The 23,634-nt window shown below is 43.4% G+C and overlaps 1 protein-coding gene across 1 annotated transcript in view; it reads left to right on the plus strand.

Moving 5' to 3' along the window:
- USP35 (ubiquitin specific peptidase 35) overlaps nucleotides 1-23,634 on the plus strand; it is a 51,014-nt gene that overhangs the window by 7,455 nt on the left and 19,925 nt on the right. Inside the window, exons 3-7 of the mRNA XM_036113174.2 lie at nucleotides 736-868; nucleotides 2,421-2,550; nucleotides 2,958-3,059; nucleotides 4,612-4,770; nucleotides 9,256-9,449. Coding sequence (XP_035969067.1) covers nucleotides 736-868; nucleotides 2,421-2,550; nucleotides 2,958-3,059; nucleotides 4,612-4,770; nucleotides 9,256-9,449 — 718 coding nt within the window. The remainder of the gene's footprint in view (nucleotides 1-735; nucleotides 869-2,420; nucleotides 2,551-2,957; nucleotides 3,060-4,611; nucleotides 4,771-9,255; nucleotides 9,450-23,634) is intronic.

Below are 23,634 nucleotides of genomic sequence, written 5' to 3' on the forward strand. Positions count from 1 at the left end.
GGGGGGGTGCGGATGTCATCATGCCCTTTGGGTCAGGTGGGTTTTGTAGAAGTGGTGACTTCTGATTCAGGTTTTGAGAGCTGGGCAGCAGCAGGGGCAAGGTGTTCAGGGCGGGCAGAGGCCAAGTTCTGGACATGCGACGGAGCCTGTACATCTCAGCTCTGAAATGTAAACTCTCGGTCCTCCACGAACGACTGTGGTCCTTGGACTACGGTTATGAATGAGCGTAAGAAGATCGGTGCCTTACCTGATCATAGGGCTATTCAGTTGAAAGGAAGAGAAGGCACCTGGCAGGAGAAAGAACCAAGCTCCGGTGTATAAGCAGTTATCCAATTGGACAACACATTTTGATAACTAAATGCTGTTTTTCACCTCTAGGCCTTTGTGTGTGTTTCCATCTGGAAACACACCTGTTCTTCTACCTGTTCTTGCCAGCTCCAGTGTTACCCTTTCTTACAGACCTTGTCTGTATAGACACAGGTGGGGGGTGGTCAGTGCTTTTGTCTGTGCTCAGTGCAGGGCTGGGCCCCAAGCCATGGCAGTGAAGGTTTGTTGGGCAAATAAGCTAAGGTGGGATAGGAGGCTGTGATGTTGTAGGAGGTGAGGAGGTGGCCCCGATGTGCTCTTTGCAGAAGCCTGGTCTCGTTCCTTGGGAGCATGAGGGCATGGGGGACTGGGGGAGGTGAGGAGCCTACCTGCCTTGCTAAGCTCATCCCAGCCCCCACACCGTTCCAGAGGAGGAGCCGCCATCTAGCGCCCTGGCCAGCGTGGTTCAGCACCTACCGTTGGAGCTTATGGACGGCGTCGTCCGGAACCTCAGCAATGATGACAGTGTGACAGACTCTCAGATGCTGACTGCCATCAGCAGGTGGGCTGAGGGCTGGGTGGTGGTTAGGTGTCTCTCCCTCCTTCCACTGGGTTGGGTTGCTGGGCTAGATTTAGTGTCAGAAGGCCCAGGACCTCATGCTTTTTTCATTCGTCCATCCTTTCTTGAGCCCTGCTCTGTGCCTGGCCCAGGGCTGGATGTGGCAGATGCAAAGAACCTTTCCCTAGCGATGCTCTCAGGTTGGGTGCCAACTGTGTGATCCTGGACAAGTCAGTGAACTCTCTGAGCCTCAGTTTCCCCCCCCTGTAATAGCAAAGATGGTATAAGGAGTTGTCAGGCTTCCATGGGGCCATACTAGAAGCTGAAAGTATGTTACAGAGTGCTTCTTGAGTTTGGCAGGTATGATAAATGGAATTGGGGTGCTTTTTATCTCACAGCTTTTGCACATTCCCCCACCTCATTTGAATGTCATCGCACCTGTGATCTAGCCACACCTGCCTATCCATTGATCCCAGAATATGCTGCCTTCCCTCCTGCCTACAGGCCTTTGGCTTTGTAGATCCTGTTCACCTGGCATGCCTCCCCCACCATGCTTTCCATACCTGTGTGCAGATCTACCATCTCCATTAGGCCTTCTTGGATTTCTTGTCTTTAGTGCATAAGAGTGTAGGCTGTAGAGGTAAGCTGGTTGGGTGCAGATCCTGGCTCTACTACTTCTTGTCTGTGTGACTTTGGGCAAGTTACTCCACTTCTGTAGGCCTCTGCTTCCTCATTTATAAAATGTAGTGTAATTGAACCCATCATAACAGGGTTGTTGCAAAGATTAGATAAAATGAGATAATACATGTAAAGTGTTTAGAGCAGTGATGGTAGCTACTGTCATCATAATTACTATTGCTTTGGTCTGTCATTGTTCTATCTCTTTATAGCATAGTCTTATGAGTGTAAAAGTAATGACGTAATGCCATTTTCCTGAGCACTTACTATGTGGCAGCTTCATGCTCTGTGCACAGAACCATTATCTTGTGGGGGTCGGATGGGTTAATACATGTAAGGCAGATGGAATAGTGCGTGGTGCAGGGTGAATACTGTGAGAGTTAACTATTGTCACGTCTTTTAATTCATATAACAACTCTGTGAGGTAGGTATTATCCCCATGTTGCAGAGGAGGAAACCGAGGCTAGAGAGGGTGACTTGTTCTAGGTCACAAGCAAGAGTTTGCTGGAGCCAAAGCTTCCAGCGTGGCGGGGGTGGGGGGCAGTGCTGCTCCTGCTGTTGGGCCCCATGGTCCAGGCAGAGGCGGCTGACAGCCCTGTTCTACCACTGCAGCCTAGTGTGTGGGGTGAGGTTTGGGGTGTTGAGAGGGTCTGGTTCCCCTCCTGCTGGGCTGGGAGCCCCAGTCTCTGCCGAATGCCCATGCTGGGCTCATTGGCAGTTCTCAGAGGTGTCTTGTCCATCCCATGGACCCCAGGGCTGCTCTGTGCAGGTGTGGGTCAGTGTGGGGTCTCAGGACATTATAGCTTGTCCCTGGGATGCCCTCACCCAGGCATTTGGGCCTCCCTGGTCCTTGTGTCATTGCCGCTCCCCTCTCCAGGATGATCGACTGGGTGTCGTGGCCCCTGGGGAAGAACATTGACAAGTGGATCATTGCACTGTTGAAGGGCCTGGCTGCTGTTAAGAAGTTCAGCATCTTGATCGAGGTTTCACTCGCCAAAATTGAGAAGGTTGGTGGGCCACTGTCCTAGCCCTGGCTTATGGCTTTTCCCACTTAGCTTTTGCCAGGGACAGTGTGGGCCTGGGAGGCAGAGTACTGGGGCTCCCACCCAGGCTTGCTGTGACCCGGGACAATTCACTGTACCTGTCTGGGCCTCAGATTTCCCCTATTCATTCCTCTGCTCGCTCAAGAATGTGTGTCACTTTTGGTCTTTCTGTCTCTCCATCCCTCCCATCAGATACCTGTCTTGCTGTCCATCTGTCCATCAACCTAGGTCTGTGAGACTATCTGTGTTCTTGGTTCTGCATGGGTCTGCTGCTTCAACTCTGGTGTGTCTGACCACCTCTCAGGTCTGTGGCTGCACTTGGTCTCTGAGGCCCAGGCGTGGGGAACTCCTGACCAGGGACTCTCTTCCAGGTTTTCTCCAAGCTTCTGTACCCCATTGTCCGGGGAGCTGCCTTGTCTGTCCTCAAGTACATGCTCCTGACCTTCCAGCACTCCCATGAAGCCTTCCACCTGGTAAGGGCCCTATGTGCTGCCCTGTGGAGGGCCAGTCCTCCATCCCCCACTGGTTTGGCTGGAGTCCAGACATGCTGTCTCTATTGGGTTGGGGGTTTGAAGCCCAAGACCTTGAAGTCCTGGATGTTAGGACTGGAGGAGCCTTGAAACTCCATTTTACAGATAGGAGACTAAGGCCAGAGAATGTGTATGGCTTCCCCACAGGCCCACGGTAGAGTGACAGCCCCAGAATGATGACGGCTAATGTTGCTTAGGGGCCTGCTGTGTGGCAGGCACGGTACTAAAGACAGTACATATGTTAACTCTCAGTCCAGCCCTAAGAGGGAGAATTCTATCATATTTTCCATTTTTCAGCTGAGGAAACTTCAGGTTAGGGAGGTGAAATCATTTGTCCCAGACACACAACTGGTGAGCGATACGGGGAAGATTCTAACTAAGTTGGTCTGACTTCTGACCCAGTGTCCTTCCGATATACCCAGCTGCCGACCAGCACCCACGTGGCCTGGCCTCCAGCCCAGGGCCCTTTCTGCTATCTTTGGGGCCATCCTTTGGGAAGGACAGCCTATAGTTCTTGTGGGGCGGGGGAGGGAAGGAGGGCCTACCCTCTTGCCTTCCTTTCCCCAGACCTGACCTGCAGATGGGGCCCTAGATTCTGATGGCTCCTGGTCAGGGCAGAAATTTCATGCTTTCTAATTTGCCGCAGTGGGAAAAGCACAGAACCAGGGATTGGGGTACTGGGGGTTGAGTCCCATCTCCGTCGTTTGCCAGATGTGATGACCTTGGGCCAGGCGCTTAACCTCTCAGGGCTTGGAACAGGGTAAGCCCCCAGGATGGTGGGAGAGGGTTAGATGAGGTGGTATTTGTCAAAAGCCTGCTGCATACTAGGGACCGGATAGATACTTGTTTCTTCCCCTCCTTCTCCTGGGTTCCCTACTCCCAGTTCCTGTGGGCTGACTCTGTCCCTGTCTGGGACGTTACGGTAGAGCACCCCGTGGGTTTGTAAGTTAGCATTCCATAGGCCAGAGGAAAACGGCTTTGTTTCAGACATCAGCTTCTCCTATAACACATGGTGGAAGTTCTTGGTAAATTATATAACATCTCTAACTTCAGTTTCTTGATCTATAAAATGGGGATGATAATTGCTGAATAAAGTCATTGTGAGGGTGAAGTGTTGGGCATGTAAATGTTTGGTGAAAGAAGGGTGGTAGAAAGAAGAATAACCCTGGTCACTCAGGCCTCAGGCGCTCCTGGCAGGCCAGTTGGCTTGGCTTAACAGCTGGGGCTTGGGCCCAGGCCACGCCTCAACTGTGAGGAGGGAATTGTTTATTCCATTTAATAGACGAAGAGACTGAGGCAGGATATCTAAGCTCACATGTCCTGTAGAAAGAGTCACTCGCCTCCCTAGCACAGAGCTCTGTGTAGGCAAGGGGGACAGTGGCCAGGTGGTCAGACCTCCCTGCTGTGAGGAGCTCGGGGTGTCTTCAGCTCTGCCCACCAACCCCTGTCTCGGGTGGTAAATGGTCCTGAGCCTAATCGTGCTCTGCTCTCGTAGCTCCTCCCTCACATCCCGCCCATGGTGGCCTCTCTGGTCAAGGAGGACTCCAACTCGGGGACCAGCTGCCTGGAGCAGCTAGCGGAGCTGGTCCACTGCATGGTCTTCCGGTTCCCAGGCTTCCCAGATCTGTACGAGCCTGTCATGGAGGCCATTAAGGTGAGTGACGCTGTCCCCCCTGCTTCCTTGTCCTGCTCCAAAAAGAGTGCTGGCTTGGGCCTTGCTCAAGGCCGTAACACAGGTTAATGGCAGCCCCTCCATCATTTGGTCTCTGCCTGTGTCCCATCACCTCCTCTGGCCCATTCTGTGCTTCAGGCACACTGACCCACCTGCCCTTTCCCCAGATGGTCATCGCTCATGATTGCTCCGAGCCTTTGCATATGCCATTCTCTCTGACTATAAACCCTTCTCTTGCTTTGCCTGCATAGCTCCTCTTCCCATCCAATCTTATCCATTAAGGCTCTGCTCAAGTGTTACCTCCCTCAGAAAGCCTTCCCTGACAAGTCTTGATACCCCCTCCCCACCCCAGGCTGGGTCAGGACTTTTCTGGGCTCCCACAGCTCCATATCCCTTTGTCATGTGTTGTCGCTGTCTGTCTCCCCCCCTACCCCCCCCGCCCCCCGGCTAGGGCACTCCAGAGCAGTGTTCACATGGCTTTACTGGTGCCCTGCTTTGTGCTAGACCCAGGCTGGGAACTGGGGACACAGGCACGAGGCAGACCAAGTCGCCTCCATTGAGGAGCTTGCAGCCTAGGCTTGCACAGAAGTAACTCTGATGCAAATGGCTTTAGGAAATTCCTGTGAAGAACCAGAGAAGGGAAGGATCATTTCTAGTTAGAGGAGGAGGTTACAAGGACGAAGGGACTTCTGACCTGGGTTGCTAGGACAACAGCATTTGTAGGTAGTGCCACATTTGACAATGTCTTCCATATATTTTGTTTTTTAATGATCACAAGACACAAGAAACAAGAAGCAGGTACTGTTGTTACCTGAATTTCATAGATGAGGGAAATGAGACTGGAGAGGCTTGGTGACTTGTACAGTCATGGAGGTAGTGAGAGACACACACAGGCAGGGTGCATGGCTGCTGAGCCCTTTCCTATTGCCTGATACAGAGGGCAGGTCTGAGCATGGGTGAAAGATCTCTAGGTGTAGGTGGTGGCCCTTATAGAACCTCTGATCTGACTTCCATTTCTGTAGCATAGCAGATAGATAACCTGAAAAGCATCCCACTACAGAACACCTAGAAATGCTTGTTAAAATATAACAAACGTCTTTTTAAGTACATAGCTGAGCTTGCAAGAAAGTAATGGGGAATCCCCAGGGGCCAAAAAGGAATCGAGAACGAATCCAGAATGGTAAGTGAGAGATGATGCTCTTTTGCCCTGCGGTGGGGAGGGATGGGGGGAAGGGTGTAACCGTAGTCACTAAGCCACTTGAGCTTATAGGGACAGGAGGTGATGCTTAGGGCCTGCTCCCACTAGGGCATTAGCACTAAGAGGCCCATGTAAGCCAGAACCCAAAGGCTTTACTGTTAGTAAAAGAGTGATCTAGAAAAAATATATACATGGTCTCAAATAGATGTCAAGGAAACTTTTCTGGCTTGGTCTGCACTCTGGACTGGGAAAAATGAAATTTGTCATCACTGGCCTGCTCTTACATGGATTTAGGGGTTCAAGTTCTCATTGTCTTTGGGGTTGTGGGACCCCTAAGCTCAGGCACTCACATTAAAAGTAGTTATGACCTTGTAATACCCAAGAGTTGCCTTGTAGAAACGAAAGTGCTTTCAAGTCACAAAGATAAAATTTTGCTAAAGATGAGTTTATAATCCAAAAATTACAAAACACACAAGGGAACAATCCACCATGAGTGAGAGTCAGTTGATACTTTTAAACAAAACCTCAGGCATTTACTTGGATCTTCTGTTTTTCCAACTTAAGAGAATGCATTTTTTCAAATAGAGCCAACCGACAAGAGAAGCAGCTACCTTGCTAGATCATGAGCTGCCTGTCACTGGAGGTAGACGAGCAGAGAAGACAGGGCTTTGACTTGTTGGAAGTGACTGTTACTGTTTCCTGCCAGATTGTGAGCTTCTGGTGGGCAGGGACCATGTTATGATTTCTCTGCCCAGCAAGTATCTGTGAGTGAATGAACGTGACTGTCATGTGAAGAATGTCATGGAGGCATGAACAGAGAGGAGGGAGCACGGCCCTGCACTAGGCACTGAGGGAAACTCACACTGAATGAGACTCAGGCTTTTCACACTAGGGGCTATGGCCAGATCCAGGGGACAGTGGATCTGTAAATACCAGTACCAGAAGGTGCAGGCAGCTAGGCTTTCTAAGATAGGTATAGATCTCATGTGTACCCACTTGAGAAGGTCCTGGGAAGTCTTCTAGAGAGGGGATATAGGAGTGAGGCCTTGAGGGATGGGGACTGGCAAGATGAGGTACCTCCAGATGCATCGGAGGGAAAGGTGTGGGAGTGGGAATGTGCAGTTTGTCAGTGGAGTGGAAGGGACGTTGGAAGATCAGACTGGAGGGCCCCAAACCAGACCGACTCTCCTTCATCTAGCAGATCTGGGCTTCTCAAACCTTTCCTCCAGAGTACTTGAGCCCAGAAGGGGGCAGCTTACCTAAAGCTCAGTGTTTCTGTAAAATCTCACTTTATCTCAGAGATTCAAGTACATATTTCATAATTATAAACATTTGTTTTAATGCAGACATTTTCCTTCCTTAAATATTAGAGAATATGGCTCCGGGGAGATGTGCTACGTTTGTCCTGTGGCTTTAGATACCTCTTGGTACGAGCCAGTGTGAGAGGCAAGGCGGCAAAGTATCCATAGGATTTTATTGTTTATTAAACGCTTTTACATGTTTTCTATGAGCACGTCCTTTGAGGCTCATTTATAAATAAATTCTGAAAAGTTCTCTCAGGCAGTTTTTCTGGGAGCTGTGCTTCTTGCTAAGGGAGCCATTGTATGTCACATGAGGATTTCATAGTTCTGTTTTATTTTTGTAAGAGTACCAAGTTACCTTCTTTGGGGAAAAATGGCATTTTTTTCTCATGTGGATAATTTTGCATCGTGCATGTGTGCACGTGTGTGAGGTTCTTTCTGCCTTTTTGTCCCTTTTGTTCATGTTGTGTATGGGGTGGGGATTGGATAGGGGATAATAGGAAGAAAAAAGGAGGGACTAAGAAGATAATGAGCCCCCCCCTTTATTTTAATTTAGAGATGGGGAGGAGCAGAGGGAGAGGGAGAGAGAGAATCTTAAGCAGGGCTCCATTGCATGACCCTGAGATCATGACCTGAGCCGAAATCAAGAGTTGGACACTTAACCATCTGTGCCCCCCAGGTGCCCCAAGCCTGTATCTTTTTTATCTTGCCTTTGGCAACTCCTCTATTTTTTATCATCTGTGAGAGGTGACTGATCTGATAAATGTTCCTGGGAAATGAGTGAGCAGAAGTGTTAAGCCACTGCTTGAGCTGGACCTTCTGCGGTGGTCAGACGGTGTGTGCTGGGGAGACCAGGGCCTTCAGTGCTAACCTGGTTTGAAACTCTGGAGGCTTGGACAAGCCTAGGGTCTGTGCTCAGGATCTGGAAACAATAGGGCTTAGAGGAATGTTGCTTATATCTATTAAGTAACTCTGTATCATGCTTAGGTGTTTTTCATTAAAATAGATTAGAACCCGTGCTGGGTAATGTTCTTTTAGGTGCATCTGTTTTAATGTAAAAAAGGAGAATGAGAGGGCACCTGGGTGGCTCAGTCATTAAGCGTCTGCCTTCGGCTCAGGTCATGATCCCAGGGTCCTGGGATCGAGCCTCGCATCAGGCTCCGTGCTCGGCGGGAAGCCTGCTTCTCCCTCTCCCACACCCCCTGCTTGTGTTCCCTCTCTCGCTATCTCTCTCTCTGTCAAATAAATAAAAATAAAATCTTAAAGAAAAGGAGAATGAGAAAGAAAGCATGCTAATCCCTGAGCCCTTGACCAAGGACCCATACCTCAGGACCCCTGGACCCTCTCACCATCCTGTCTGTGGGATCGTGCTGGGGGGTGGTGGCTAATTAAACCTGATGGCAGACCTAAAGGAGGAGGGCAAATGGGAGCATCATTGTGCACAAGCACTGTGAAAATATGGAGTGCCAAACTGATATAAAGTAGGAGTAGCCTCACTTGACAAATGAGGAAATGGAGTCAGAGAGGCTCACTGACCATTGCCAGGCAGTTAGTTAGGACAAGAGTCAGGACAAGGCCTGAGATCTTGACATTGTTGGATCTGGCTGGTGGGCCTGTGTTGTCATTGCTTAGAGTCTAAGAATAAATGGATTTTTCGTTTATTGTCTGTATGTCCCTGGGAAATTCTTTTCTTTGAGTCTTTGTTTTTTCATCTACAAAATGGACATTTTACACCTTCCCAAAGCAGTTGTGACATGAAAGGTGATATAGAAGGCCCACGTGTCAAAAGGAGAACCTAGAATAAGTGTGGACGCAGAAGGCTGTTAACACGTATATCTGGGACATTTGTGGGACAGTGTGGTTGGGTGGGGTGGGGTAGGCTGTAGTCCAAGAAGGCTTCCCAGAGGAAGTGATATTTTTAGAGCTGACCATGGTCCCCACCATCCTGCTGCCTTGTTCCCTCCTCAGGACCTCCATGTTCCCAATGAGGACCGCATCAAGCAGCTGCTGGGGCAGGATGCCTGGACCTCGCAGAAGAGTGAGCTGGCTGGTTTCTACCCCCGGCTCATGGCCAAGTCAGACACGGGCAAGATTGGTTTAATCAATCTGGGCAACACATGCTACGTGAACAGCATCCTTCAGGCCTTATTCATGGCTTCTGAGTAGGTGCTGCTTTTGAATTTCCCATCTGCCCCTCCTTCTCTACTTTGGGCTCCTTGGTGTATGGCGGGGGATGAGGGGTTGGAGAGGGTAGTGGGGGATTGGAGAGGGTGGGTCCTCCTTTGCATTGATGGCATAATTCCCTGAGGTTTGTGGGTACATGATGGTGAGAGGTCCCTGAGGGCTCCAGGCCATTGACAAGGCAGTAGGTCAAGACTGGGTGGGAACTTGAGATGGGACTTCAGGGACTGGGCTATAGTGGAAGGGGGTCTACTCTGGGTTGGTCAGCATCACTGATTTTTTTCCCTGGAGTCCAAGGGGATGGATTGTGTTTTCCACTCACCCTGGTATTAGGCATTCCCTGCCCCCTTATTAAAACAAAATCTTTATTGGCAGTGGCTACCTATCTAACTTCAGGCTTGATTAAAAATCACTCAAGATTTCAGTCACAGAAGTAGACATATTTTTTTCCCCAGTTTTTGTGTGTGTGGCGCCTGGGTGGCTCAGACGGTTAAGCGTCTGCCTTCGGCTCGGGTCATGATCCCAGGGTCCTGGGATCGAGCCCCGCATCGGGCTCCCTGCTCAGAGGGAAGCCTGCTTCTCCCTCTCCCTCTGCCTGCCGCTACCCCCTGCTTGTGCTCTCTCTGTCAAATAAAAAATAAAAAATCTTTAAAAAAAATGCACATAAAATTTACCATATTAACATTTTAATTGTACAGTTCAGTGGTATTAAATACATTCACATTGTTGTGCAACCATTTCTACCGTGTAACTTTTCATCTTGTAAATCTGAAATTCTACACTTGCTAAACAATAACTTCTCATATTCCCATTCTCCCTTCCCCCAGGCTCTGGAAACCCCATTATACTGGCAACCCAAATATTGCTTTTACATTTTGGCCATTGTGAATACTGCTGCGATGAACATGGGTGTTCAAATAGCTCTCTGAGATCCTGCTTTCTATTCTTTTGGGTATATATCCAGAAGTGGAATTCCTGGGTCGTAGGGTAGTTCTATGATTAACTTTTTGAGGAACCTCCATGTTTTCCACAGTGGCTACACCACTTTACATTCTCACCAACAGTGCACATGGGTTCTAGTTTCTCCACATCCTTGCCAACATTTGTTTTTTTTTTTCTTTTCTTTCTTTTTTTTTTTTTTAAGATTTTATTTATTTATTTGACAGAGACAAAGCGAGAGAAGGAACACAAGCAGGGGGAGTGGGAGAGGGAGAGGCAGGCTTCCCGCTAAGCAGGGAGCCCGATGTGGGGCTCGATCCCAGGACCCTGGGATCATGACCTGAGCCGAAGGCAGATGCTTAACGACTGAGCCACCCAGGCGTCCCTTTTTTTCTTTCTTTTTAAGAGAGCAGAGGGAGGGGCAGAGAGAGAATCTTAAGCAGCCTCCACGCCCAGTGCAGAGCCCAAGGTGGGACTCTGAGATCAAGACCTGAGCCAAAATCAAGAAGTGGTCGCTTAACTGGCTGAGCCACCGAGGTGCCCCTCTGTTTTATTGATAGTAGCCATCCCAGTGGGTGCGAGGTGGTATCCCATTGTAATTTTGATTTGCATTTTTCTAATGATTAGTGATGTTGAGCATCTTTTCATGTGCTCCTTGGCCATTTGTATATCTTCTTTGGAGAAGTGTCTACTTTGGTCCTTTGCCCATTTTGAATTAGGTTGTTTTTTTTTGTTGAATTTTAGGTAGGGGTTCTCTCTATATTCTGGATATTAATCTCTTCTCAGATACATGATTTGCAAATATTTCTTTCATACTGTGGGTTGCCTTTTTGTTCTGGATAGTCTTTTTAATTTTTTTTTGTTAAAAGAGGTTGCATTTATTTATTTTATTGAGCTCTATTTGACATTATATTAATTTTGGGCGTACAACATATCTGATATGTGTATATATCATGAAATGATCACCACAATAAGTCTTGTTAACATCCATCACCACACACAGTTAAAATTTTTCTTTCTTGTAATGAGAACTTTTAAGATTTACTCTCTTAGCAACTTTCAGATATACAGTATGGTATTATTAACTGCAATCATGTGCTATACATTACATCCCAGGACTTGTTATATAACTGTAAGTATGTACCTCTTTACCTTGACCATCTTCACCTGTTTTGCCCCCCGCCACCCCCGCAACCACCAGTCCATTACCTGTATCTGTCATTGTTTTGTTCTGTTTTGTTAGATTCCACATATAAGTGAGATCACACAGTATTTGTGTTTTTGTCTAACTTATTTTGTATAATGCCCTCTAGGTTCATCCAATTGTGACAAATTGCAGGATTTCCTTCATTCTCGTGGCTGAGTAATATTGCATTATGTATATAAGGAATAAGTGTATTTTCTTTAGCCATTCATTTGTCAGTGGACACTTAGGTTGTTTCCATATCTTGGCTATTGTAAATAATGCTGCACTGAACATGGGGTTGCATATATCTTTTCAAGTTAGTGTTTTTGTTTTCTTTGGATAAACACTCTGAAGTGGAAATGCTGGATCATAAAGTAATTCTCTTATTTTTAATTTTTTGAAGAACCTCCATACTGTTTTCTAGAGTAGTTATACCAGTTTACATTCCCATCAAGTTATACCAATTTACATTCCCTTTTGTTCCACATCCTTGCTAACACTTGTTATTTCTTGTCTCTGAGATAGCCATTCTAACAGGTGTTAGGTGATATCTTATTGTGGATTTGATTTCCCTAATGATAGTGATGTTGAGCAACTTTTCATGTACCTGTGGGCCATCATCTTTGGAAAAATGGTCTGTTGAGATCCTCTGCCTGTTTTTTAGTAGGATTGCTTTTTTCCTGTTGAGTTGTGTGAGTTCTTTATATATTTTGGATTTTATTAACCCCTTATCAGAAAGATGATTTGCAAATACTTTCTCTCATTTTTGTAGGATGTCATGTGATCCTTTTGTTGATGGTTTCCTTTGATGTGCAGGAGCTTTTCAATTTGATGTAGTCCCACTTGTTTATTTTTCTTTTGTCATCTTTATTTTTAGTGTCAGATCCAAAAAATCATTGTCAAGATGCAAGTAGCTTACAGACTTTGTTTTCTTATGGGAATTGTATGGTTTCAGGTCTTATGTTCAAGTCTTTAATCCATTTTGAGTTGGTTTTTTGGTATGGTGTAAGAAAGTGCAGTTTCATTCCTTTGCATGTGGCTCTCCAATTTTCCCAACATCATTTATTGAAGAGACTGTCCTTTCCCCACTGTGTATTCTGGGCTCCTTTTTTGTATATTAATTGACCATATAAGCACGGGTTTATTTTGGGGCACTCTCTTGTGTTGCATCAATCTATTTTTTTATGCCAGTACCATATTGTTTTTGACTACTATAGTTTTTTTTTTTTTAAGATTTTATTTATTTGACAGAGAGAGACACAGCGAGAGAGGGAACACAAGCAGGGGGAGTGGGAGAGGGAGAAGCAGGCTTCCCGCTGAGCAGGGAGCCCAATGTGGGGCTCGATCCCAGGACCCTGGGATCATGACCTGAGCCGAAGGCAGACGCTTAACGACTGAGCCACCCAGGCGCCCCTGACTACTATAGTTTTGTAATGTAGTTTGAAATCCGGAATTATGATGCCTCCAGCTTTTTCTTTTTTAAAATTGCTTTGTCTATTTGAGGTCTTTTGTAGCTCCATTACAAATTTTAGGGTAGTTTGTTTTATTTCAGTGAAAAAATGCTATTGTCAATTAGATAAGGATTGTATTGAATTTTAGATTGTTTTGGGAAGTATGGACATTTTAACAGTATTAATTCTTCCAATCCATGAACATAGAATACCTTTCCATTTATTTGCATCTTCTTTAATTTCTTTCATCTTTCATCTCACATGTTGTGAAAAGACCAGGGTAGTGGCCTAACTGTACATCACAATGACTACCTCATATATCACATAGGCATTTTATCATCTCACATCATAAGGAGAAGAAGGGTGAATACAGTACAATAAAATATTTTGAGAGAGAGACCATGTTCACATTACCTTTATTACAGTATGTTGTTATATTTTATTATTAATTATTGTTAATGTTTTGCAGTGCCTTATTTATAAATAGATAAATTTATAAAATAAACTTTATCATAGGTATGTATAGGAAAGAACAGTGTGTGTGTGTGTCTGTGTATAGGATTGGTACCATTTATAGTTTCAAGCAGCCGTTGGGACTCTTGGAATGTATCTCCTGCAGGTAAGTGGGGACTACTGTACAGGTCTTTCACCTTCTTGGTTAAATTTGATGCAATTGTAAATGGGATTTTTAAATTTATCTTTCTTATGGTTCGTTATCCTGTATTGAAATGCAACAGATTTTTGTATCCTGCAACATTACTGAATTCGTTTATTCTAAGGATTTTTTGGTGGAGTCTAGGGTTTTTTTTTTATATGTAATATCATGTCTTCTACAAATAGAGACAGTTTTATTTCTTCCTTTCCAATTATGATGCCTTTTCTTTTTCTTGCCTAATTACTAGCTAGGACTTCCAATACTATGTTGAATAAAAGTGATGAGAATGGACATCTTATCTTGTTCCTGATCTTAGGGGAAAGTCTTTCAGGTTTTCACCACTGAATGTGTTGTTAGCTCTGGGCTTGTCATAGATGGCCTTTATTATGTTGCGGTATGTTTATTCTATACCTACTATTTTTGAGAGTTTTTATTAAACATAAATGGATATTGAGTTTCATGAATCTTTTGAGATGATCATATGATTTTTATCCTTCATTTTGTTAATGTAGTGTACTACATTGATTGCTTTGTGGATGTTGAACCATCTTTGCATCCCTCCAATAAATCCTACTTGATCATGTTGTATGAACCTTTTTGTGTATTGTTGAATTTGGTTTGCTAGTATTTTGTTGAGGATTTTTGTATCTGTGTTCATCAGGGATATTGGCCTGCAATTTTCTTGTCATTGTGTGATTTTGGTATTTGGGTAAAGCTGGCCTTATAAAATGAGTTTGGAGTATTCCTTCTGTTTTTTGGGAGAGTTTGAGAAGGCTTGGTATTAATTCTTCTTTGAATGTTGGGAGGAATTCACCAGTGAAGCTGTCTGGTCCTGGTCTTTTGTTTGTTGGGAGATTTTTAATTACTGAATCAGTGTCCTTACTAGTAATCAAGTCTGTTCAGGTTTTCTACTTCTTTATGATTCACTCTTGACAGTTTGTATGTTTCTTTTTTTTTTTTTTAAGATTTTGTTTATTTGACAGAGAGAGACACATCGAGAGAGGGAATACAAGCAGGGAGAGTGGGAGGGGGAGAAGCAGGCTTCCCGCGGACCGGGGAGCCCGAGTGGGGCTCGATCCCAGGACCCTGGGATCATGACCTGAGCTGAAGGCAGACGCTCAATGACTGAGCCACCCAAGCGCCCCGACAGTTTGTATGTTTCTAAGAATTTCTCCATTTCTTCCAGGTTGTCCAATTTGTTGGAGTATAATTGTTCATAGTAGTATCTTATGATCTTTTATATTTGTGTGGTATCAGTTGTAATGTCTCTTTCACTTCTGATTTTATTTGTGTCCTTTCTCATTTTTTCTTAGTGAGTGTAGCTAAGGGTTTGTCTATTTTGTTTTTCTTTAAAAAAAAAAAAGCTTAGTTTTATTGATTGTTGCTATTGTATTTTTAGTCTCCATTTCATTTATTTTTGTTCTGATCTTTATTTCCTTTCTATTTTTGGGCTTAGTTCTTTTCTAGTTCCTTGAGATATAAAGTTAATTTATTTGAGATCTTTCTCATGTCTTAATGTAAGCATTTATCAGTATGATTTTCCCTTTTAGAATTGCTTTTCCTGCATCCCGTAACATTTAGTATGCTATATTTACATTTTCATTTGTCTCGGTATTTTTTTATTTCTTTTGATTTCTTCTTTAACCCATTGGTTGTTCAGTAGTATGTTGTTTAGTCACCACATATTTGTGAATTTTCTGGTTTTTTTCTTGTAGGTCATTGCTGGTTTCATACCATTGTGGTCAGAAAAGATGCTTGATATGATTTTAGTCTTAAATTTATTAAGACTTGTGACCTAATATATGATTTGTTCTGGAGAATGTACCATGCGAGCTTGAGTATAATATGTATTCTGTTGCTTTTTGCTAGAATGTTCTGTATATGACTGTTACGTTAATCTGTTCTAACATGTTACTGGGTAGAGTATTCTTGGTTGGAAGTTTTCTTTCAGCCATACCAGTCCCTTCTAGTCTGCAAAATTTTTACAGAAAATATGCTGATATACTTATGAGGGTTCCCTTGTATGTAACAAGTTGTTTTCTTCTAGCCACTCTTAAGGTTCTCTTTTTGTTTTTAACTTTTGGCAACTTAATTATAGAGTGTTAGTGTGGGTTTCTGAATTCATCTTATTTTGAACATTCTTAGCTCCCAGATCTGGAGGTCTGTTTCCTTCCCCAGATTAAGGAAGTTTTCAGCTATTATTTCATCAAATAAGTTTTTTTTTTTTTTTTTGAGGGTTTTTCTCTTTTTCTTTTTTTTTTTTAAATTTACTTATTTGTCAGGGAGAGAGAGCGTGTGCGTGAGTGCACAAGCAGGGGAACTGGAAGGCAGAGGGAGAGGGAGAAGCAGACTCCCCGCTGAACAGGGAGCCTGATGTGGGGTTGATCCCAGGACCCTGAGATCATGACCTGAGCCGAAGGCAGACGCTTAACCGACTGAGCCACCTAGGCGCCCCTCATCAAATAAGTTTTATGTCTCTTTCTCTCTCTTCTCCTTCTGGGTCACTTTATATTGTGAATATTGGTCTGCTTAATTTTGTCCCCATTACTCCTTTAGGCTATCTTCACTCTTTTTCATTCTTTTTTAACTGCTCTGATTGGATGAATTCCACTGCCCTGTCTTCAAGTTTGCTAGTGACTTCTTCTGCTTGGTCTAATCTGCAGTCGGATCCTTCTGTTGTGTTTTTCACTACACTTACTGTGTTCTTCAATTTTGTGATTTCTGCTTGGTACTTATATTTTCTTTGTCTTTGTTCACGTTGTCACTTTGTTCATGCACTGCTCTCCTTGCCTTGGTGAGCATCTTTATGCTTATTGTTTTGAACTCTCTGGTAAATCACTTGTCTCCATTTTGTTTGAGGTTTTATCTTGTTCTTTCATTTGGAATATAGTTCTCTGTTTCTTCTTCATCCTCGACTGTCTTTGTTGGTTTGCATGCATTAGATAAAACAACTACCTCTCCCAGTCTTGAAGGAGTGGTGTTATGTAGATGAACCTTTTTGTTCATTCTTGCCCTTGCTTTTGGCTGTGTCTCAAACCATTGTGATTGTCTAAGCAGCCTACTTTGTTCTTAGTGGCTCTCAGTAGTTCAGACTATGCCCAAGACCTATCAGTGTCCTAAAGGGGAGGATTTCAGGCAGCAGCTAGATGCAGGGCTTACTGGAAACCAGAACCTCAGGTAGCAGCTTTTAAAGTATGCACATAAACCTCTTTCAGGGGAAGACTGGGAGATGGGCATTTGCATCTTTGAAGGTAACCTAATAGTCCTCTTTCTTGGAAAGACTGTGCATTTCTGTCTACTGCCTCTCTGCTGTTCCCTGGTACGGTAACCCAACTGTTTCCTGTTTGTTACAGTGCTATGTGATCTGAAAGTGTAATCTTCACTGGCCACCAGAGCCAGACATTCAAGGGGTGTTCCCTGGGTGGCAACTGCAAAAACCAGGGCTGCAGATGTGTTCATAAGCTCTTTTCTGGGAGACACTGGCAACCTGGAGTGAGGCAGAGGGAGAGTGCAAAGATGACACCTGTTAGCCTCTGCAGTCTTTGGAAAGTATTTCAGTTGGCCCTACATATATGTTAAATTAGAAGCGCACACCTCAGGCTGAACTTTTAAGACAGACAAATCGACCTTTTTCACAGAAAGACTGGGCGTGATTCACTCAGCTGCCTCTGTCCTGGCTCCATGGTGGGTCCATGCAAGCAGTTTAAGTACTGTTTCTCAGTTCTATAGTATTGTTGGTCTTCTGGGCATTAGCCCTGTTGACTTTCAAAGGTAGATACTTTGGGGCCTATCCCTTAAGTCTTAAAAGTTAGGGTGCCAGAAGTGGGATTCATACCCTTCCCTCCTCAGGGAGAAGCTGGTGGTTGTGATTTCCCTCCCGATTGTGGGTCACTATGCTAGGGGTGGGGTTTCTGGTGAAATTGTGTCTCCACCTCTCCTACCCATTTCAGTGTGTTTTTTCTCATTTGCCTGATGTGTAGGAGTTGCTCAGCTAGTTCTTAGATTTCTTTCAAAGGGAAATGTTCCATAGATAGCTGGATGTTTAGTGTTTTGTGAGAGGAGTTGAATCCAGCATCCTTCCATCTTGAAGTGAAACCCTGAATGGTGTCTTTATGTATAAATTTTTAAACTTTCATGAGGTCCAGTTTGTGTAATTTTGTTGTTGTCTGTGCCTTTGGTGTCTTCTCTTAGATCATTACCCAATCCAATGTGAAGCTTTTGTGCCATGTTTTGTTGTTTTGGATTGTAAATTTAAGTCCTTGATCCATTCTGAGTTTTGTATGTGGTGTTAGGTAAGGGTCCAACTTCATTCTTCTGCTTATGGACATTTAGTTTGCCCAGCGCCATTTCTTGAAAAGCCTGTCCTTTGCCCCATTGAATGATCTTGGTACCTTGTCAAAAAACGCTTGACCATGTTCGTGAGGGTTTATTTCTGGGCTCTGTATTCCATTCCACTGATCTCTGTGTCTGTCTTTATGCCAGTACCACATTATTTTGATGACTGTCACTTTGTGTAGTAGGTTTTAACATCAGAAAGTAGGAGTCCTCCAGTTCTATTCATCTTTTTCCAGATTGTTCTTCATTATTTGTGATCCTTTGGGATTCCATATGGATTTTAGAATGTTTTTTTTCTGTTCCTGCAAAAAATGTCATTGGATTTTCATAGGGATTGCATTGAATCGATAGATCAATAATGGGAAATAAGGACATTTTGACAATATTAACTCTTCTAATCCATGAACATGGAATATGTTTTCATTTATTTATGCTTCTAATTCTTTAAGCAATGTTTGTAGTTTTCGTGTGCGATCCTTTTCCTCTTTTTAATGCTATTGTAATTGAAATTGTTTTGGGGGGCGCCTGGGTGGCTCAGATGGTTAAACGTCTGACTTCGGCTCAGGTCATGATCCCAGGGTCCTGGGATCAAGCCCCACATTGGGCTCTTGGCTCGGCAGGGAGCCTGCTTCTCCCTCTCCCTCTGCTTCTCCCCTGCTCATGTTCTCTCTCTCTCTATCTCTGTGTCTAAAATGAATAAATAAAATCTTCAAAAAAAAAAAAAAAGAAATTGTTTTGGAATTTTTTTGGATTGTTCATTGTTGGGGTATAAATGTAGCTGGTTCTTGTGTGTTGACTTTGTATCCTGCTACTTTGCTGAATTGTTAGTTCTAACACCTTTTATGTGGTCTTTAGGATTTTCTACATACAAGATTATATCCTTTGCAGACAGATAATTTTACTTCTGTTTGTTTAGTTTTTGCCTAATTGCTCTGGCTAGACCTTCTAGTCCTGTGTTGATTAGAAGGGGTGAAATTAGGCATCCTTGCATTGTTCCTGACCTTGAGGAACAGCTTTTAGACTTTCACCACTGAGTATTATATTTGCTATGGATTTTTTAATATATGGTTTTTATTTGGAGGTAATTTCCACAATTTCTATTGTGTAGGGTGTTTTTATCATAAAAGTGTGTTGACTTTTGTCAGTTGCTTTTTCTATATCAATTGAAGTGATCATGTGGTTCTTTCCTTTATTTTGGTGATGTATATATATATATTACATTAATTATTTTGTATGTTGAACCATCCTTGCTTTCCAGGAATAAGTGCTACTTGGTCATGGTATATACTGCTTTTATTGCTAATTTTATTTGTTTTTTAATAGTACATATCACCATTTTTAAAATTTTTAAAGTTTGTTTAAGTAATCTCTACATGGGGCGTCAGACTCACAACCCCATTGAGCATGGGGCTCAAACTCACAACCCCAAGATCAAGAATAACATGTTCTTCCAACTGAGCCAGCCAGGTGCCCTGGTGTATACTGCTTTTAATGTGCTGCTGAATTCTGTTTGCTTATATTTTGTTGAGGATTTTTGCATCAGCATTCATAAAGGAGATCAGTCTGTAGTTTTCTTGTAGTGTGTCTTTGTCTGGCTTTGGTGTCAGAGTTATGCTGACCTCATAGAATAAGTAGGAAGTGTTCCTTGCTTTTCAGTTTTTTTTGAAAAGTTTGGAAAAGATTGGTATTAGTTCTTTAAAGATTGGTAAATTCACTTGAGAGCCCTGAGGTCCAGGATTTTTCTTTGTTGGGAGATTTTTGATCACTGATTCAGCCTCCTTACTAGTTTAGGTCTATTCAGACTACTATTCATACTACTCTTTTATTATCCTTTTTATTTCTATGGAATTGATACTGATGTCCCCATGTTAATTTCTGATTTTAGCAATTGAGTCTTTTTTCCTTAGTTCATCTAGCTAAACATTTGTTAATTTTTTTTAAGGTTTTATTTATTTGTCAAAGAGAGTACACAAGCAGAAGGAGTGGCAGGCTTCCCGCTGAGCAAGGAACCCGATGGAGGACTCGATCCCGGGACCCTAGGATCATGACCTGAGCTGAAGGCAGACTTTTAACCTACTGAGCCACGCAGGCGTCCCATAAACGTTGGTTAATTAATTTTGTTGCTCTTTCTGAAGAACCAACTTTTGGCTTGTTTTTTTCCCCCTATTTTTCTGTTCTCTGTTTTAATTTTCTCTGCTCTAATCCTTTATTTCCTTCTTCTAGCTTTGGGTTTAGTTTGTTTTTCTTTTTCTATTTCTTTAAGTTGTGAATATAGGTTGTCGATTTGAGATCTTTCTTGTTTTTTAGTATGAGCATTTGTAGCTGTGTTTCCCCTTATCACTACTTTTGCTGTATCCCATAAGCTTTGGTATGTTGTGTTTTTGTTTTCATTTGTATTTAAGTAGTTTCTTATTTTCCTTGTGATTTCTTCTTTGATATTTGGTTGTTAAAAAGTTTGTTGTTTAGGGGTGCCTGGGTGGCACAGTTGTTTAAGCGTCCAGCTCCTGATTTTGGCTCAGGTCATGATCTTAGGGTTGAGAAATTGAGCCCTGAATAGGGCTTCTGCTGGGCATGGAGCCTGTTTCAGATTCTCCCTCTTCCTCTGCCCCTCCCCGCCCCTCTGTCACTCTTTCTCTCTCCCCGCCTCTAAAAAAAAAGAAACAAAAAAGTGTTGTTTAATTTTCACAATTTTGTGATTTTCTAGTTTTCTTTATGTTACTGAATTCTGTTTATCCAGGTGTGGTCAGAGAAGATACTTTTGATACTTACCTTTTAAAATCTGAGGCTTAATCTGTGGCCTCATTATAGTGTTTCTGGCAAATGTCTCACGTGCACTTGAGAAGAATGTGTATTCTCCTGCTTTGGGTGGAGTGTTCTGTACATGTCTGTTACATCTAGGTGGTTATTTTGTTAAGTCCTCTACTTCTTTCCTTCTTTCTGGTTGTTCTATCTGTGATTGCGGATGGGGCATTGAGGTCTCTAACCGTTACCGTAGAAATGTCTATTTCTCCCTCTAAATTCTCTGTTTTTGTATCATATATTTTGATGGCCTGCCATTTGGTGTGTAAATGTTTATAATTGTTATCTTTTTGCTGTATTGAGCTTTTTATCATTATATAATGCCTTTTGTGTCTCTTGTAACAAGCTTTTTTGATTTTAAAGTCTATTGTGTCTGATATTAGTACAGCCGCCTCTGCCCTGTTCTGGTTTGTATTTGCATGGAGTATCCTTTTCCAACCCTTCACTTTCCACCTGTTTGTGTCTTTGGATTGCAACTCAGTCCCTCACAGACAGCCTAGAATTGGATTGTGTATTTTTATCCATCCTCCCAATCTTTATTTTTTGATTGCAGAATTTGATCTGTGTTTACAGTACTTATCGATCAGGAGGGACTTCTGTCACTGTGCTATTTGGCTTTTACATACCCTGTAACTTTTTTGTCCCTAATATCCTGCATTGCTGTCGTCTTCTCTGTCCAGTTGATTTTTCATAGTGAAATGTTTAAATTCTTAATTTCCTTGCATGTATATTGTATAGTTGTTTTCTTTGTTGTTACCATGTGGATTACATTTAACATTCTAAATTTAGAACATTACAATTTTAATTTATAGCAGCTTAATTTCAATAACATACAAAACTGTTCCTTTACAGTTCCATCACACCTGTTTTGGTTGTTGATGTTGCAAAATTACTTCTTTATACTCTGTATGCCCAAAAAACAAATCAGTAATTCCTTTTTTTTTTTTTTAAGATTTTATTTATTTATTAGAGTGAATGAGAGCAAGTGAGAGGGAGCGTGAGCAGGGGGGAGGGGCAGAGGGAGAGGGAGAGGCAAACTCCCCACTGAGCAGGGAGCCAGACTTGGGGCTCAATCCCAGGACTCTGGGATCATGACCTGAGCCGAAGGCAGATGCTTAACGGACTGAGCCACTCAGGTGCCCCTAAATCAGTAATTTTTAAAAATGTATTAATCACCTGGGGTGCCTGGGTTAGGACAAAGCCATTTGAGTTCAGGAGTCAGATGCTTCACTGACTGAGCCACCCAGGCGCCCTGTCCTTTAGTTCTTTAATCATCTTTAGGACTGATATTTCAAAGTCTTTGTCTGATTCATTGGCCCTTAAGTCTTTCTCGGGGACAGATTTTGTTGGATTATTTTTTTTCCTCTGAATGGGCCACACTTTCCTGTTTCTTTGTATGTCTTCTCATTCTTTGTTGAACTCTGGACATTTGATTTTAATAAAACTCTGGAAATCAGATTCTCCCCCTTCCCTATTGTTTGCCGTGGGTTGGTTTGTTTTTTGTTTTTTTAATTGTTGTAGGCTGTCTCTGTGTTGAAGATCAGCCTGAGGTGTCAATGAAATGTCTTCATTTTCTTTTCGGAGCCTTTCCTTGGGCATGTGCAGTCACTTTCTGATTTTCCCTGTATATGCAGTTTCTGAATGTTCTAGTCTTTAATGTCTGGCTTCTGAAATGTGAAAGGTTAAAAAGGAGAGGAGGGCAGAGGAGTGCTGGCCCTTTAAATCTCTTGGCGGTCACTTCAGCTTGAGGTGGAGGGGCTTGCAACAATACTGGGTGTGTGTGTGTGCGTGTGTGCGCGCTCTCTCAGTGCCTGCCTGCCTCTTTGCACCTCCGTGATCAGAAGCAGGACTCAGAGCATAGATCCCCAGTATTTGGGAGATAGAGTACTTTTTACCCACCCTGGTCCTGCAGGCTATGTATAAGCTGTTTTAGAAACATGTACACAGCTACCTGCCTGCCATTTGGCTGGGGGGTGGGGATGGGTAACGGCCACTGTGCTAGGAGGTGAAATTGACAGCGATGTACAGTGGAAGTCTTCCCCGCCAAGTTGCAGGCTTTCAAAGGACTCCAGAGTGTTCAAATCATCAACATTAGATTCTGCCAGTGCAGTTGTTGTCTAGGTGGGGAGACTTGTTTCCTGATACTTACTACTGTGCCATCTTCCCAGAATCCCTCTTCCCTCTCATTTTAAGACTTTTTTTTCTTTTTTTTTTTTTAAAGATTTTATTTATTTATTTGACAGAGAGAGACACAGCGAGAGAGGGAACACAAGCAGGGGGAGTGGGAGAGGGAGAAGCAGGCTTCCCACGGAGCAGGGAGCCCGATGCGGGGCTCGATCCCAGGACCCTGGGATCATGACCTGAGCCGAAGGCAGACGCTTAACGACTGAGCCACCCAGGCGCCCCAAGACTTTTTCTTTTTTAAGAGCAATTTTAGGTTTATGACAAAACTGAGAGGGAAGGTATCAAGATTTACCATACACTTTCTGTCCTCACAGTTACATTGCCTCTCCCATTATCAACATCACTCACCAGAATAGTACTTTTTTTTTTTTTAAACCAAGGATGAACCTACACTGACCCATCATAATCCTCCAAAGTCCATAGTTTATGTTCACTCTTGGCATTTACATTGTGTTGGTTTGGACGAATGTCTAAGGACATGTATCCATCGCTATGGTATCGTACAGAATATTTTCACTGCCCTGAAAATCCACTGTGCTCTGCCTCTTTGTCCCCCCTCCAGTTCACTGATCTTTTCATGGTCTCCATACTCTTGCCTTTTCCAGAGTGTCATATAG

The sequence above is a fragment of the Halichoerus grypus genome, chromosome 11 (assembly GCF_964656455.1).
Source record: "Halichoerus grypus chromosome 11, mHalGry1.hap1.1, whole genome shotgun sequence".
NCBI lineage: Eukaryota > Metazoa > Chordata > Mammalia > Carnivora > Phocidae > Halichoerus > Halichoerus grypus.